Source organism: Perognathus longimembris, chromosome 24 (genome assembly GCF_023159225.1).
Source record: "Perognathus longimembris pacificus isolate PPM17 chromosome 24, ASM2315922v1, whole genome shotgun sequence".
Classification (NCBI taxonomy): Eukaryota; Metazoa; Chordata; class Mammalia; order Rodentia; family Heteromyidae; genus Perognathus; species Perognathus longimembris.
Window position 1 is genome coordinate 27,265,222 of NC_063184.1, and position 16,617 is coordinate 27,281,838.

Here is a 16,617-nt window from a genome sequence, read left to right on the forward strand (position 1 = left end):
AAATAACTCAAACTTTCTTAATTCCTTCATTTCTTTAGGCTGTCATGACCACATTCTAACTTCTTACTTTAGTTTGATATTAGAAGTATATACACAAATATCAAGTTATGATTTTGGAAATGATTTTTTTCCTGTTTTACCAAAGAAATAGTGGATGGTCTTTATCATTCTTCCTCTCTTAATACTTTACATTCTGTTTTATGCTTTGTCAGGAGGTACATATGATAGATCCTTGTACTGGTTTCTTTTTATTAAGCTTTATCCTATTCCTCTTAAGATTCTTTACTTACAAGTTTAGCTATTATCTCAGGAGGCTGAGACAGGAGGATTGTCAGTTGAGGCCAGGGACGCCCCAGCTAGGATTACAGAATGAGCCACCAGCATCCAGCCTCTCCTTATTAAAGGGTTATATTTTAGTACGCTAGAAAACAATTTTCAAATCATTATGAGAACAAATAGATGAATAAGAGCACACTAGAATCTAGTACCAAACTACAACTGTAAGCCATGTACAGTTCTCAGTTTCCTTGTAGTCCCGTTCTTCAAAAGTTGGAAGAACCACATGAAATGAATTCTCATAATATATCTTAAACCTATAAAAATATTTTAACATTGTAATCAATACTGATTTGATTTTTCTTTTCTTTTCTCATGCTGAGTCTTCGAGATGTCTTGCCTATCTTCCATTCCCAGCCTGTGTCTCTCCAGCCACATTGCACGAGTGTGGTGACTGCTTATGGCTAGTGGCTTCTGTCCTGCACAGGAAGAGGCTAGGGCATTGCCCACACAAAGGGTAGTTTCCTGCTTCTAGAAGGAAGAATGCCTTCATCCTCTTAGAGCAACAGTGTTTCTCCTGTGTTCTTTATCTAAATGCGAGCTGGCAAGGAGAAGCAGCAATATGTAGTCTTGAGGACTGAAATAGAAAGTGTTAAAATGGAGTTGGAGAATCGCCACTGTGTTATTTTTAAACCTCCATGAGAGGGTTATAGGGCCATGGCTCAGTGGCAGAGTGCTTACCTCACATGTAAAATGCTCTGGGTTCCATCCTCAGTACCACCTAGTAACAGCAGGAGCAATATCAACTCTCAGAGGTGAGCAAGCATCCAGGCTTTTCCTAGGTAGCCCCTGCAGTGCCCTTGGGCTCCATGTGATGGTCAAGTGCAGTCTGTCTCGATGCACTTGAAACCCTTCAGCTTTTTGTCTTCCTTCTGAAGCGAAATGAATTCTCACTGGGAGAGGTGGGATGGTAATGACTTCATAGAGTTAAATGGGGTTTAAAGCTGAAATCTTAGTTTTAAAAGGGAGTTAAACAAATCTCCCAAATTTATGGCCCTAACCTCTACAATTCTTCTGATATCTGATTTCCTCCTCTATGCATCCTTTTACACAAATGAACCACAAATTTATCATGGTCAAACCAAATTCCCAATCTGCATTCCTTTCAACCCCACTCCTTTCACAGTCTTCTCCGTGTTAGTAAATGTTTTCCCATGTGAAAATAGAAGATAAAGGTCCTGTGATGCAGACCCTGTATAACTTGCCCTCTACCTTCAACAAGTTTTTTCTGTATGTCCTTGTTCACTGTCTTCACTCAGCAGGGCCTCCTTGCTCTGCCTCAAGGACTCTAGGTAGCGCTTAACCTGGTGCCTTTACTTTTCCTTTTTCCCTGAGAAATGTCCTGCAGATCCCCTCTGTCCCCTTCGTGTGCATTCCGCAGCCTCTTCATGTCTTTGCCTGATGATGTCACCTTCTCCTCAGTCCTTCTCTGCACTCCCTATTTAAAACTGCATTCCTTACCCTGTACACTTTTACCTACTTCCCGACTTCATTCTTCTTCCTGCCACTCATCATCTGACATATGTGTATTTGTTTATTTATTTGACATATGTGTGATTTGTTGATTAGGTTTTATCTCACTGGAACGTTAGCTCCATGATAGGCAGAATTTGAGACTGTTTTGCTCATTGGTTTATCCCTAGAGTTTAGACTAGTATCTGGAATTTAGGCAGTAAATTAAATATTTATTATGCTAATGATTTGCTGAACTGGGGGGGAGTATTCTGAGCAAGGAAAATGTCATGAACAAGTTCAAAGAAAATGCTTAACATATTGGGGAATCTTTGCTGGTTTGCTTATTATGAGTCTATGTTCCTTGAAGAGAGGAAACTTTGAGGAGTCACACTGAAAAATTGACCGGTCTCATTTGAAAGCCTTCAGGAACATTCTGAAGATACTTGGCTCAATCCTTTAGGATCTGTTGGCTAATTGTTTTCATTGAATAGCCAGATAATAAGATGTTTTGGTTATGCAGTCCATGTAGTTTTGTCAAGCTACTCAACTCTTACCTTAGGAATGCTAAAGAAGCCATAGACAGAAACAAATGAGTGTGACAGTGTCCTAATAAAAGTATTTGCCCCAACAAGTACCAGGTTATATTTGGCCTGTGGGCTGGAGTTCACTACTTCCTGCTTTAGGGAGTGAATGAACCATTTAAGATTTTTTTGAGTAAGACTATGATCTAACAGTTGCCACTATCAAAGAAAGCTCTTTGGCAGATATGTGGGAAATAGTTCCAAGGGAAAGAGGACAGGAGCTAGAGGTAGGAGGAAATATATGGAGATGATTAGAGATAGTTACAAGGAAAATGGCAAGAGCCTCACCTAGTTAGGTTGTAGGGGTTGTAGGGGTTAAGGGGTTAAGTAAAGTCATTCTGAAGCTGGGAGCTGGGAGCTTGTACACATAATCCTCGCTACTCAGGAGCTCACAAGATTGTGGTTTGAAGCCAGCCCAAGGGGAAAAGTCTGAAAGACCTCAACTCTAAAATAACCAGCAAAAATTTGGGCTAGAGGCATGGCTCAAGTGGTAGAGCATCAAGTCAAGCAAGCAAGCAAGCACGAAGCCCAGAGTTCAAACTCTGGGGTGGAGTTGGGAGGGGGAGGCATTCTCCATGATTTATCAGTTTGTAGACTGTAAGGGTTTTCTAGAATAAGTTAAAAAAAAAAAAAGCCTGGGAAGAACGGGAAGAACTAGGGTAAAGAGAACAGGAGAGCAACCATCATAAGGCCGTCTCCTTCACATGGAATGTGGCTACCAGAATCTTATTGGAAGGGATGAAGTTGTCTATCTTGAAGACAATCGGTAGTTGAAAGCCATATGCTAGCAAAAAGTTGTTAGTAATCTAATTTTCTACATTCCCTGTGCATCAGATTTTAAGATAAATGACTGTGCAGTGATATTACACAAATTAATTTTAGCTGTACAAGTTAGCCAGTAAAATTTTAGCTGCACTTGTGTATGTTAAATAATCACACAAAATGGAAGTGATCATGGAATAGTTTTATTTGTGCCTTGTGAGATTTGTAAAACATGAGACCTTTGACTTGCCCTCTGACTACCTCTGAAATCCCAGAGGCCTGCGATCTGAAGATAAATTAGGTTCCACTTCTCCCTTGCAGTGCATCTTTTCCCATGTTAATACATTCCGTAGCTGCTGATAGCATCACAGGTCTGTCCACTTAGAGAAAGGATTTGCTGTAGTTAGGTGTGATGTTACTTGGTTTTTGGTGATCTTATATTTTTTTGCCTAACTAAAATCGGTATGATTACAGGCGGTTATTCCCTTGTATTCCTTTGTGAACATTTGTATATGTAAGGTTTGTTTTTAACTTGTTCCAGACAGGACTTCAGATGGGCATTCATTTATGCCTGCTCTTATGTAAATGAAAAGCATTAAGCCCTACTGACACTGGTAATAAAAAATAGAACATTTGTTGTAAATGTGATGGTGATTCTGTGGGAATTATTAGCTTGCAGATATCTTGTCCTCATGGGTCTTTTTACAAGTAAGTTTTGTTAGCACTTCTTAGAATTGTCTTAAAGTCTTTTGTGAGGGGGCTGTAACTCACTGAATGATGACTTATCATCTTTGAGAGTTTAATATGTTGAGTCTGTATATCTGTGTGTTTTTCTTCAGGCATTATTTAATGATAAGTCATATTTTACTTGTAAAATTCTGTATTGTTGCACGTGAGCATCAGATCACCCTTTGTTTTTCAAATGGCAGGTAAGGTGAATGAGAGGGGTCACAAAAAATATTTAATGATGTTTGGTAATGAAATGAATAGATAAGAATAGCAGTTATGGGCTGGGGATATAGCCTAGTGGCAAGAGTGCCTGCCTCGGATACACGAGGCCCTAGGTTCGATTCCCCAGCACCACATATACAGAAAACGGCCAGAAGCGGCGCTGTGGCTCAGGTGGCAGAGTGCTAGCCTTGAGCTGGAAGAAGCCAGGGACAGTGCTCAGGCCCTGAGTCCAAGGCCCAGGACTGGCCAAAAAAAAAAAAAAAAAAAAAAAAAAAAGAATAGCAGTTATTCTTTTATATTGTATAGGGTAGGTATCGATTACATACTAGTTTGTGACAACATGATTCTTCTCTATTTTAAAGCAGTTAAACTAACAAATTTGTGCTATTTGACACCACAGAATACTTACTGGATCTGTTGGGAAGGGTGACAGATTATTTTTTTCTTTATCTTTAAAAATAATATTTTTATCTTGTTGAAGGAGACAGGCTTTCTACCTACTCTCCAAGGACAGTTTCTTACCTATTAAATAAGTAAAAAGTAAGTTTAAATATCAGTTTGAAAACTTAAAAAAAACTCATTCACCTAAATTGACTCTCAGATTAATATACTTGACATCTAGTCAACTTTTTTTCTAACAGTTTTGTTATTCAGGAGCTAACAAGATAAAAATTGAAAGTTAAAATCTATCAGAACATGCATATTATTTTTTCACATCATATTACTTATCAGGTATGTTTTGCCCATTAAGAGAGATTATTTTAATTCTTCACAATTTTCCTTCATGAAGCATACCACTTTTTCCAATGGTGAAAGCCTCTACAATTTTTTTTAAAAAACAAAATACAAACATCAATGTCCCCATATAAGTGCATCCTCAGTCTGTTGCCATGGTGCCCACATATGAGTTGTCAGGATTTAGTATTTTTTTTCACGAGGAAGATGTTTAACTTTTGCTTGAAGTAGCGTCTTTGCTTTTACTTTGGTTGTGAATATCTTATTTTCCTAGGTTCATAACTGAGTGTAGCACCAGTGAGGAATTTAAGGAGAGTCACTGGTGAAGCCTGGCCGCAAAGGCTGTTCCTATGGGGGGTGGGATACCTTCAAGGAGAAAACTAAAGCATATGTGTGGTCACAACCAATCCTTGTCATTATGCCATGAAAGCCTTGGGATTTGTGATCAAAGCAGTGAGTTTCTCTTGAATTGTGCTATAACCTCTGTTTGAACCTCTCAGATTTTTGTTCTAGAAGATGACACACTATGTTTTGACTGTGTCACCTGTGTCTAAGAACCATCTTCCTAATTAACTGATAGAGAATAAAATTATTGTCAGCAAGCCAAAAGAAAATGCAAATTGCGAGTATGTCTGTCTTCTGTCAGTGTTGTTTACTTATCATTTTCCGCTGATGTTTTAAAGAATTGCTAAACATATGGTTTTTATCCAGAGCTGAATGTTCGGTTGTGATGAATATAAAACATATTTCACTTTGTATATGAACATTAAAAGTATTAGAAAGACATAATCTTTGGCTCTGTTACTAAATTTCATCTGTCAAAAAAGATAATTTTGACTGCAATATTTGGTATTGTGTAGGCATAGCTCTTACGAAGATGCTTTTAGGATTATAGTAGAATGCTGCTAAATGGCTTGATTGTCATTGTTGTCCATAGAAAAACATGGCTTCGTGTAGACAGTTATTTCTTACATTTCATATTGGTGTATCTCAGTTGAGTTCAACATATTATTTCATACTAAGATTGGAACGCCCATCAACTGATTTATTTATGCTGATTTCCTTATAATAAGAATACAATATGTTTTAGTCTTTCTCCTGTACTAATTTAATTTTGTTTATTTGATTATATCTTTTATATTCTATATAGGATCTTCATATTCGTTTCTTAGAAATATTTGTACTGTTTTGAATTCACGTTCAGTTGTAAAGTTCCCAATGCAATCCTTTTTTTTTTTTCCCCTTCTAGAAAAAGAGTAAGGCTTTAGAGCCAGGCATGTAAAACTTTCTACACTTGGACTCTATAAACATCTTGCAACTTTCTTTTCTACCTAAATCAATTAAACCAATTAAATTCTTTCTCATTGATCATTAGAAACAAATATTGTTAGGTATGTTTTAGTCTCTTTATTCCTTTTTAAGATATTTCTTTGTCAGGATTGTTCTTTTCTCTTTGTTTGAGTTTAAATACTATTTTCAGTCATTCATTGAACTTTTTTTTTTTTTTTTTGGCCAGTCCTGGGCCTTGGACTCAGGGCCTGAGCACTGTCCCTGGCTTCTTCCCGCTCAAGGCTAGCACTCTGCCACTTGAGCCACAGCGCCGCTTCTGGCCGTTTTCTGTATATGTGGTGCTGGGGAATCGAACCTAGGGCCTCGTGTATCCGAGGCAGGCACTCTTGCCACTAGGCTATATCCCCAGCCCTTGAACTAACTTTTACTCAATGCCTAACATGTGGACCACTACCTGTGTGTTCCAGGGTGTAGTGGTATATAAAATACATAAAGCAATCAATCTCTTGAAACCTTCCATTTAGAGATATAGAAACAATTAGACCCATGAATTTTGTATTAGGAAAATACTATGTTACATTCCTTTCTCTGAAGCTTCCTCTGACCACCCCAACTTTTAAATATAGTTTTCTTCTTTGTATTATTCAAACGTATGTTGCTTCTGCAACCCTTTTTCTTTTACTAAATGTATCCTTATTCTTTCTCACTTAAATCTGGATCCTGTAGTGGGGAAAATCACCCATATTTCCATGGCTTAGAACCTAACATAGTTCTCTGTGTAAAACTAGAAGGGTAACTGTCTCTAATCATGAAAGGCCATGGTAGATGGGCTTTATTGAGATGAAATGAATTAGTACTCCACTAAAACAAGTGCTGCTTTTGATTTTGAATATAAACAGGAACGTGTGCTCTTTCCTCTTCATTATAAAACAAGATCTGAGTAGTAACATTCCTTCATAGCACAAATGTGGCAGAATGAAAATGAGACACTTTGTAAAATTTCTGTTTGACATTTATTGGATGCATACTTCAAATTAATAGTAGAAAGTTATAGAATATCCTGTTATTGTGGTAAATAATTATTTTTTAAACTCTTCCTTTTTGAATTAACTTTATTCTGATCCTGTTTACTATATACATTTGTATATAACATATGTAGTTTTGTAGAGCCAGTTTTCTTTTCTTTTTCTTTACTTTCTTTTCAGTCTTGGAGTTTGAACTGGGGGCCTGTATGATGTCCCTGAGCTCTCCTGCTCAAGGTTAGCACTCTACCACTTTGAGCCACAACACCACACCGAGTTTTCTGGTGGTTAGATACCAGTCTCAGGGACATTCCTTCCTTCCTGGTGTGACATTGAACCACAAGCCTCAGATTTCAGCCTCCTGAGTAGCTAGGACTACAGGCATGAGCCACCATGGCCCAATGAGCCAGTTTCCTTAATAGAGATTTTTCTTTAAAAAATTAAAAAAACAACAACATTTGGAATCATAAGTTTACAAATTTGTATTTAGTATGTGTAATGCTATACATACTATGCTATGAAAGCTAAGCTTATTGATGATTAAGGATAGAGGACTTATTTATTGGTTTGTTCACTAATCCATTTGTTTGCTCTTTGAGACAGGGTCTGCCTCTGTAACCCAGGCTGACCTCAGTCTCTGAATCCCTGCCTCAGCCTCCTGGGGGGCTGAGATTACAGGCATAGGCCATAAGGCCTAAGACATATGCTTTAGAATTAAACAAAACTTGGTTCAGGTTCCAAATTCATTAATAAGTTAACTATCAATAATAACTATCAACAGTTAATTAAAAAACATTTTTGAGCCTTTAGTTTATTTTTAAAATAAACAGTATCTCACTTTATAATGTTTTTAGGATTAAATATACTAGTTTATTGAGTTTTTTTTAGTATCTGATTTATACTGTCTAATAAATATCTTGTACACACTGGTTAGGGCTTTTTGCTACATACAATAACACACGTTTTTTTCCTTTGGCCAATTGGACTTAAAGGCCTTATTTTTAAAGATGGAAATCTTAACATTTTTGTGTGCACACTGTCTAATTGCATTTTTGACCAGACTTTTAGCAAGGTTCCTTTTAAAGCATTTGTTTAGTTAATTTTTTTAAGTTTAATGATCAAAAGGTTGTCAGGCATTTGGAGGTTAAGCTCATTTCTACCCTGCTTAGTTAATTATCCTGATCATAAACAAAAGATGTGCAATTCAAAGTCAAGCAACATTTCATGTGGATGATGGAAGTGATAATAGCTTCATTCCTGCTAGATCTTTTTTCTCTTCTCTGGCAAGTTCATAGTGACCTTGTCCAAAATCTGATGACCTTTCTATTTTTCTCAACTATTTGGAAAGCCAGGCCTGCCGTAGATGGCCCTGAGGGGGTATCTGAAAGACCACTGAGTCACTGACCCATGTGAAGACTGGATTCCAAGTCTGAGCTACAGGCCTCTGAAATAGTTTTATACAGGGCTTATTGCATACAAAAACAAAAACACCTAAAAAGCTGCAGTTTCCGGTTTATTAAATATCCTGCTAAAGTGTATTTTAAATACTATTGCACTCATATTTTTAAAGTATTCAGTTTCTTATACAGGTGGCTTTCTAGACTTAAATTTCAATCTTTTAGCATTAGTAAATAAAACTAAAATTGAGTGTTTTGAAAATATAAGGAAAATGTACTGTTAAAGTATAGGTTTAATGTAATTAACTTCTGTTAGTGACCGTTATGATGACACATGATAATCTCTTTATAGACAGTCAAATCTAAATTGTTACTCGACTGTTCCTACTTGAAGGTTTTTTGAGGTCATGATGGATGTTCTGAAGGAAAGCCTGGAAGATGTATTTATGCCTATATATTATTATGTTCTCTCTACCATAATAGAAACTTTGTGGTAGGACTGTGATATACAAAGAAAAGATATCTCTTTTATTTTTTCAGCATAATAGGAAATGATCAGGCTCTTTAGGAGTGTCTAGTCTAGTTCTGCACTTTATACTGTAACATTATCTTCTATTTTTATGCAGGAGTTGATTCCTGAATTTTATTATCTCCCTGAGATGTTTGTCAACTTCAATAATTATAACCTTGGAGTGATGGATGATGGGACAGTAGTGTCTGATGTGGAACTTCCTCCTTGGGCTAAAACCTCAGAAGAATTTGTTCGTATAAACAGATTGGTAAGATAGTAATCATCTACTCTGTCAGGAGCCTTTTCTCAAAGCATCTTTCTAGTGTTGGTGTAAGAACATTAACCCTTGCCCTTCTGTACAAAGCTGTGGTCGATAGGAATAACTCAAAATGACATAACATTCACTGCCACATATACTTCATAAAGTCTTAATGAATTGAAAGTCTGATGCATGCTTTCAGTTATTTTCATCTTTAGGTTATTTTCATATATTCATGATAATTCAAAATGATAAAGAAAAAATCTAAACTAAACTGGAATTGTTTGTTGTTTCAAACATAAACTCCTTTTTCAGAGAAAGAAATATAATTTTATATTGTAGGTTAGACCACCACTGCACATTTTTGTAACATAAACATCTTTAAGTTACATCCTGTAGTGGTCTTTTGAAGGAACATTTTACATCATATTTAGGAGTGCTTAGTGTGCTTACAGTATGTGTTTATTCCCTGATTAGTGAATTCTGTAATGTCCCCCATTGTATATGGTCCTAGGTTATTTTGTGAGAAAGTACTGTGGCTTTTCTTCAGTGCCTTTCATAAAAGTTTGGGATAAGGGAGCTCTAAATTCTCAGTATTTAAAAGTAGTGTTGCCTTAAAGATAGTAAAAATATAATTAAAAATAAATAAAAGCAGTATCCTTACCATATTCCACATTAATAATGAAGTTTCAATTGTAGTGTTTTTTTAATTGTAATTTAGCAAGGAAAAGGATTAATTGGATTTTTTCAGTAGCATCTCTTAACTTTTCACATTAATAATGATAACTTTATCCTATTTACAGTAAAGTTGCTTGTTATGAATGCTGACATCATATAGAAATGTAGAAAGAGTACAGGCTTTGGTGTCAGACCTAATTCCCAACCATGAACCAGTCATCTTGTTGAGTGTGACCTTAGGCAGTTTAATCCTTCTGATGCCTGGTTTTCTGCTTTGCAAGTTTGAAATCATTTGTGTAATTGCAATTCTGTAGGTGAAATATCTAAAATATTCTCTGGTATAGGCTATGTTCACCTCGAACACTCCTATGATACAGGTAGCATTTTACCTTCTGTTACTGTAGTTAAGGTAGGAGCCCGAGATAAGGCTTAGCTGTGAATGGTAGGGAAGGAGATGCCAGACTTCTAAATATGACACGTCTGTGGCTGTGTGGCTTCCCCAGGGCACGCAGAAGTAAGCAGAATGGACAGTTTGCATTACAGCTTTTTTGTTTTTGTTTTTGTGATTATCCCGTTTAAGCAGATTTATTGATCTGTAATTTATATACCAAAATCTAACAGGTGTATCATTGAGCTTTAATAATGTATACAGTAGCTCTCGAATATCCATTTTGCTCCCTAGAAATTCTTGTGCTACCTTTTCCTCTGTTCCCACGCCTGGCCCCAGGCAGCCACCGATTCTCTCTCCACAATGCTCTTCTGAATTTTTTAAAAAAATTAATGGCATCATACAATTGTCATCTTTTTGAACCTACCTTCTTCACTTAGCATGATGCTTTCACATTCACACGTATCACTGTATAGAGCAGTAGTTAATTTTTGTCTTGTTGAGTAATATTCCATTGTGTAGTTATGTCACGTTTGTCTTTTTATTAACCAGTAAGTGGATATTTGTTTTTTCCAGTTTATGACCATTATAATTGTTTTTGTGTGTATATCTTAGTATGAACATCTTTTTTCATTGTTCTTGAGATTAGTAGTAGTGGAATTCCTGGGTTATATAAGAATATGTTGCTGGGTGCCAGTGAATTGCACTTGTAATCATAATTACTCAGGTGATTAAGATCTGAAGATCTTGGTTCAAAGCCAGCCCAGACAGGAAAGTCCATTAGTCTGTTAACCATCAAAACGCTGGGCCTGTTAACCATCAATAATCTGGAAGTAGAGCTGTGGCTCAAGTGGTACAGTGCTGGTCTTCAGCATTGAAGCTCCGGGGCAGCACCCAGATCCTGAGTTCAAGTTCTAGGATGGGCAAGTCCTAGGATTTTTACTGTATTTACCATTTTGTACTACTACCAATAGTCTTTGAAATTTATGATTTTCTACATTAAAACAAAAGCTTGATATTTCTAGTCTTATTTTAGCCACTTAGTAGGTATCACCTTGTTATTTTAATTTATACTACCCTAATGACTAATAAGATTGGACATGTTTCAATCTTATTTTCTGCCTACATATGATTTTGTTAAACTATATTCAGATCTCTCAGCTATTTTTATATTGGGTTATTTGGGGTTTTATTATTGAGTCATAAAGGACCTTTGTGTATTATTCATAAAGTCCTATATCCCGCATATATTTTGTAAATATTTCTCAACTATTCTGTGGCTTGTATTTCCACTTTTTAATGTTGTCTTTAAAAATCACCATTTAGGGCTGGGGATATAGCCTAGTGGCAAGAGTGCCTGCCTCGGATACACGAGGCCCTAGGTTCGATTACCCAGCACCACATATACAGAAAACGGCCAGAAGCGGCGCTGTGGCTCAAGTGGCAGAGTGCTAGCCTTGAGCGGGAAGAAGCCAGGGACGGTGCTCAGGCCCTGAGTCCAAGGCCCAGGACTGGCAAAAAAAAAAGAAAAAAAAAAATCACCATTTAAAACAAAATGTATTATGGGCCTGGAAGTTCATCTCCATACCAGAGAGTTTCCATAGATGCATTGATCCCTAGATTTGATCCCCAGCACAGAAAAGATAAAAACAAAAACTGACAGAATGTCTTAGCTGGGTAGTAAGTAGATAAAATAAAATCCACATAATGTGAAATAGTTAAAGCACCCTCACTGTTCTTGATGATATATTTTGATATAAATTATGTTCTGATTATTTGATCATGGAAACACTTTCTCAAATGTGATCTAAGACTTTAAGTCTTAGGCTAGGATTGTACCTCAATGATAGGGTGCTTGCCTAGCATACATAGGCCCTGGGTTTGACCCCTTCCCTGCAGTATCACCACCCTCCCAAAGACACAAAATAAAGCAAAATTTTAACTTTCAAGGGATCTAGCTCTTGATTCATCATAATCAGTAACCATGACTATTATATTTGTATGGAAAGTATAAAATGTGTTTATAAAATGTCTCCTCCACTGTGAAGGAGCCCTGAGAGGGAGAAGTATTTGAGTAAGTTATACTTAAAATTTTACCAACATTTTTGGCAGTTTAGGAAATGGAATTGTGTAAAGACAGCCACCCGACCCTGGGAGTCCAGTCTCTGCACCGCTGCCTGCCTCAGAAGAGTCAGGTTTAGTTGGAAAAGGCTCCTGAAGACTTCAAAGAACAGAAGTTAGAACTCACTACTGTGTCTTTCAGATTTGGATTTTTGTCTTCCCATGCTTTAAATTCAGAAATGACTGTGAGATTATATGCATATGGCATCTTATAGTATCAAGCACTATTTATTATAACTCAGTGCTAAAATTTGCTTACAATTTTTCTCAGGGATTTTAATACCGAAGAATTTCAGATATCTTTTTCTAGGCTCTGCATTATCTTACATTCCCATTTAAAACTAGATAAGAAATCACTGTAGATCAAATGCATGCATAGTTTAGAGTTGAATATTTTACATCTCTGATGACTGTGACACAATTAGGAAAGATCCTTAATATTACTTCTGCCTGTTTATGAAAAAATTTAATAGCTCATTCATTCATTCAGAACCATTTCTTACATACTCATGATGAACAATACTCTATCACAGTGAAGCCCATACTGATGCATCTTACAATTTCCAATTAACTTTCTATCAGTGACTGAATTGTTAGTACATTATTTTACGTATCTGTTGGCGTGTTATCACATAGGAGTTTTATCCCCTCCTCATTCTGGTTTACCTCTTTAAGTCCACAGCTTTTATGCAATGATTGTAGCTCATGAAATGCATACTACTTTGATCTGTGACCTTTTTGTGGTGCTAATCGGGTTCCTGATATCATTATACCTTACTCATTAATCATATTTCCTGCAGCCCGTCAGGCAGCCAGACAGCACAAGTCCCTGTTTTCAGCCCTCTGTTGGCAGGTTTCTGCTTTTCCAGATTATTACAGACGATGCTTTGGCTTTTCCTAGCCAGAGCCACATCAAGCTGTGTGTTACAATTAAAGTCAGATGGTCCTCAGGTTGAACAGGGATATAGTGTTGCAGCTGTCTCTTTTCCTGGAACAAGCCAGCACTAAGAACAGATGATCTATAGGACAGTGAATAATAACAGATTGTACAATACTCGGTTGGTAGCCAGGGATCACAGAATTAATTAACTGACATACTTAATTTAAGACACTCAGCATGACTTTCCTAAGTATTTGGTTGTCCGAATATTAACTCAAGAGGTTGGGATATTTTTAGGAGCATAATTTTGTGGGTGGGCAAGTAATATTACACTTTCTATGTGTATTAAATGAATGGAGCCACTATCATACCTAACCATTTCATTTTTTTGTAAGTAATGAAGATCTAAGTATTGGGTTGAAAATTGGATTAGTGATGGACTCAAGACAGAAGGCAATATCTTCCATAATTTAAAAGAGAAAATCCACATATGTTTGATGAGACAAATAAATTATATTCTCTTTGTTCTGAATAGTTGGAATTGGAGTAAAATCAAAACATTTTTAATCTCAGTGATCTCCTTGAAATTAGTCTGTGTTACCTGAACCAGGAAGGGAAAAATATGTTATTCCAAATAGCAATTTAGAAATAGAAATAAGAAACAGACGTTCACATTTTCAAATAATATAAAGATGTACGAGTTCAAAATGTTTAGCATTTATCTCATAGTATATTGTCAGTGTTGTTGCCTTCATTTTCACTTGAATAACAGACAACACGGACCTTACCCTGGACAGTAATTAAAGTTGTTCTAACAGTTTCTAAAAGCTGGCAATGTAGATGATCTTGTTTTAGCTGGAGGATATAGAATTTATCTGTAGGTTAATACCAGTAATTCACTCACTTACCTACTTGTTGAGTACCCATCTATAGACCTGCATGGTTAGATTCAGCAAGTGGGCTAGACACTAGCCTTGTCCTTTGGGTGTTTCCTTCCCTCTGGTAACTTGACTTATTGCAGTGGAGAGCCGTTTGTGGCCTAGAGCTGAATGAATCCAGCACAAACAGCCCTCAGTTGGTGAGTTGTCCTGAGGTTACCACTGGAGTCTCATTTACTTTTGTTTATCTGTGGTAGCCTCTGTCTCCTCACTAGTATTTCATAATAGTGACATGAGTGGCCACTTGAGAAGGTAAAGAAGAATAAAAGTGAGTTCATCAGCTCCTTCCCACTATCATCCAGTGGCATATAGACAAAGTAAAATTACTTTTATAGTATTACTTAACAGAAAAAAAAACTTGCTATGTTTTATTTCTTTAACAGCCTTGCTTTTTTCCCTATTCATTGTTAGAATTCAAATTGAATTGTTTTAACTTAAAGATGTAGAGATCTGGATGAAATTAATCTCATAATATTTTTTCATTTCTTTATTGTCAAAGTGCTGTACAGAGGGGTTACAGTTACACATGAGGCTGTGTGTACATTTCTTATCCAGCTTGTTACCTCCCACCTCATTTTCCCCTCCTTCCCCCCTCCCCTCTTGTAACATCCTAAAATAGAAAATGTGTAGTTTGTAAGTGATGATAGCAGCATTGAGATTAAAATTAACCTATCCCCAGTGAAAAAATTCTCAGGAAGCAGCATTTTGAAACCTTGTTTCCGCATAGGGACAGAAATTGGGAGGATCGTAGCTTGAGGTGAGCCCAGTCAAGAAGATGCAAGATTCGATCCCCCATCTCATAACAGAAGCTAGGTGTGGGAGTGCTTGTAATCTCGGCTGTCTACGAGAGATAATTAGGAGGATCATAGTCCCATGCTGGTTTGTACAAAAGGGTGAGAACTTATTTTTTTTTTAAAACTAAGGCAACAAAGGACTGAGATGTGGCTCAAGGGGTAGAGGGTCTGCCTAGCAAGCTCAAGGCTTCATGTTCGAACCCCAGAATCACCGAAAAGAAAACAAGGCAAGAACCTGTTTCTTGTAGACAACATACTTCTCTGTTTTTTACAGTTGGAATGCTATGAGCTGACATGCATTTTTCATATTTTCTAGTTGTTGTTTTATTTTCCTCATTGATGATGACATAGTCAGGAATGTAAACAGCCACGGTGACTGCAGTAACAGTGGTTCTCCACTGCGGATCCCTGAGCACATGCACATGCACGTGCAAACACTGACGCATATGCACCTATGTGCACAATGCACCCCGGGCACGTTCACACATCCTAGACACATAGCCCTGGTACCCGCGGTGCGTAATCGTAATTCTCAGCTGCGTACACACATGCACACACAGCCATGGTGACTGCAGTAACAGTTATTCTCAAGTGCCACACATGCACACCTGTGTACACACACGTACATGTGTGTATGTATACGTACCTGTGTGCACAATGCACACTCATGTATGGGGAGGTGCTTACTACACAGGTGCCTGTCATGGGTAATAGTAATTCTCAACTACCTGTCACACACACACACACACACACACACACACACAGCCACAGTGACTGCAGTTGACAATAGTGATTTGAGTCTCACACATATATGTACACACACACACACACACACACACACACACACAGATGCAATCAGACCTAAAATCCTTGGAAATGAGGGCCAATGTGTATGATGTTTGAAATAAATCTAAAATTACTACTTTTGTTCATGTAATTTCCTATAAAAGGTTAGGTTTTAAAAGGGACCCTAAAAACATGGGAACAGGATATACAATGTAAATTTGTTTATAAAGTAGTATATAAGCAATCTAAGGAGCCCAGTGACTAACACTAGGAGGACATCTAGAAGACTGTTGTTTAGGCCAACCCAGGCACTAAAATATGCTAGACTCCATCTCAGAAAATAATCAGAAAAAAAGGCAGTTACTGCTAGCTCACACTGACAATCCTAGTCACTCATGAGGCTGAAATCCATAGTATTGTGGTGAGAATCAAATAGCCACAAGATTTAAATAGCCACAAGAATTAAATAGCCACAAGATTTCATTTCTAAAATAACCAGTGAAAACCAGGCTGGAGGCATGCCTCAAGTGATAAAGCACTAGCTTAGTAGTATAAAGCTCTGAGTTTAAACCCCAGTACTGCCCCCCCCCCCCCCACTGAATAGCAGTCCATTTATTTACAGGTTTGTGTTGGGGATAGGAGGTTTTGTTGTTGATTTCGAGACAGTCTTATTCTTTGCATAGACTGGCCTTGAATTTGTTATATTCTTGCTTCAGACTCTTAATTGCTGAGA

The 16,617-nt window shown here is 37.1% G+C and overlaps 1 protein-coding gene across 1 annotated transcript in view; it reads left to right on the plus strand.

Annotated features, from left to right (window-relative positions):
• The window catches only part of Lrba (LPS responsive beige-like anchor protein), a 417,455-nt gene that overhangs the window by 307,136 nt on the left and 93,702 nt on the right, over positions 1–16,617 (plus strand). The window contains exon 46 of the mRNA XM_048333588.1: positions 9,156–9,308. Within this exon, the coding sequence (XP_048189545.1) occupies positions 9,156–9,308 (153 nt within the window). The remainder of the gene's footprint in view (positions 1–9,155; positions 9,309–16,617) is intronic.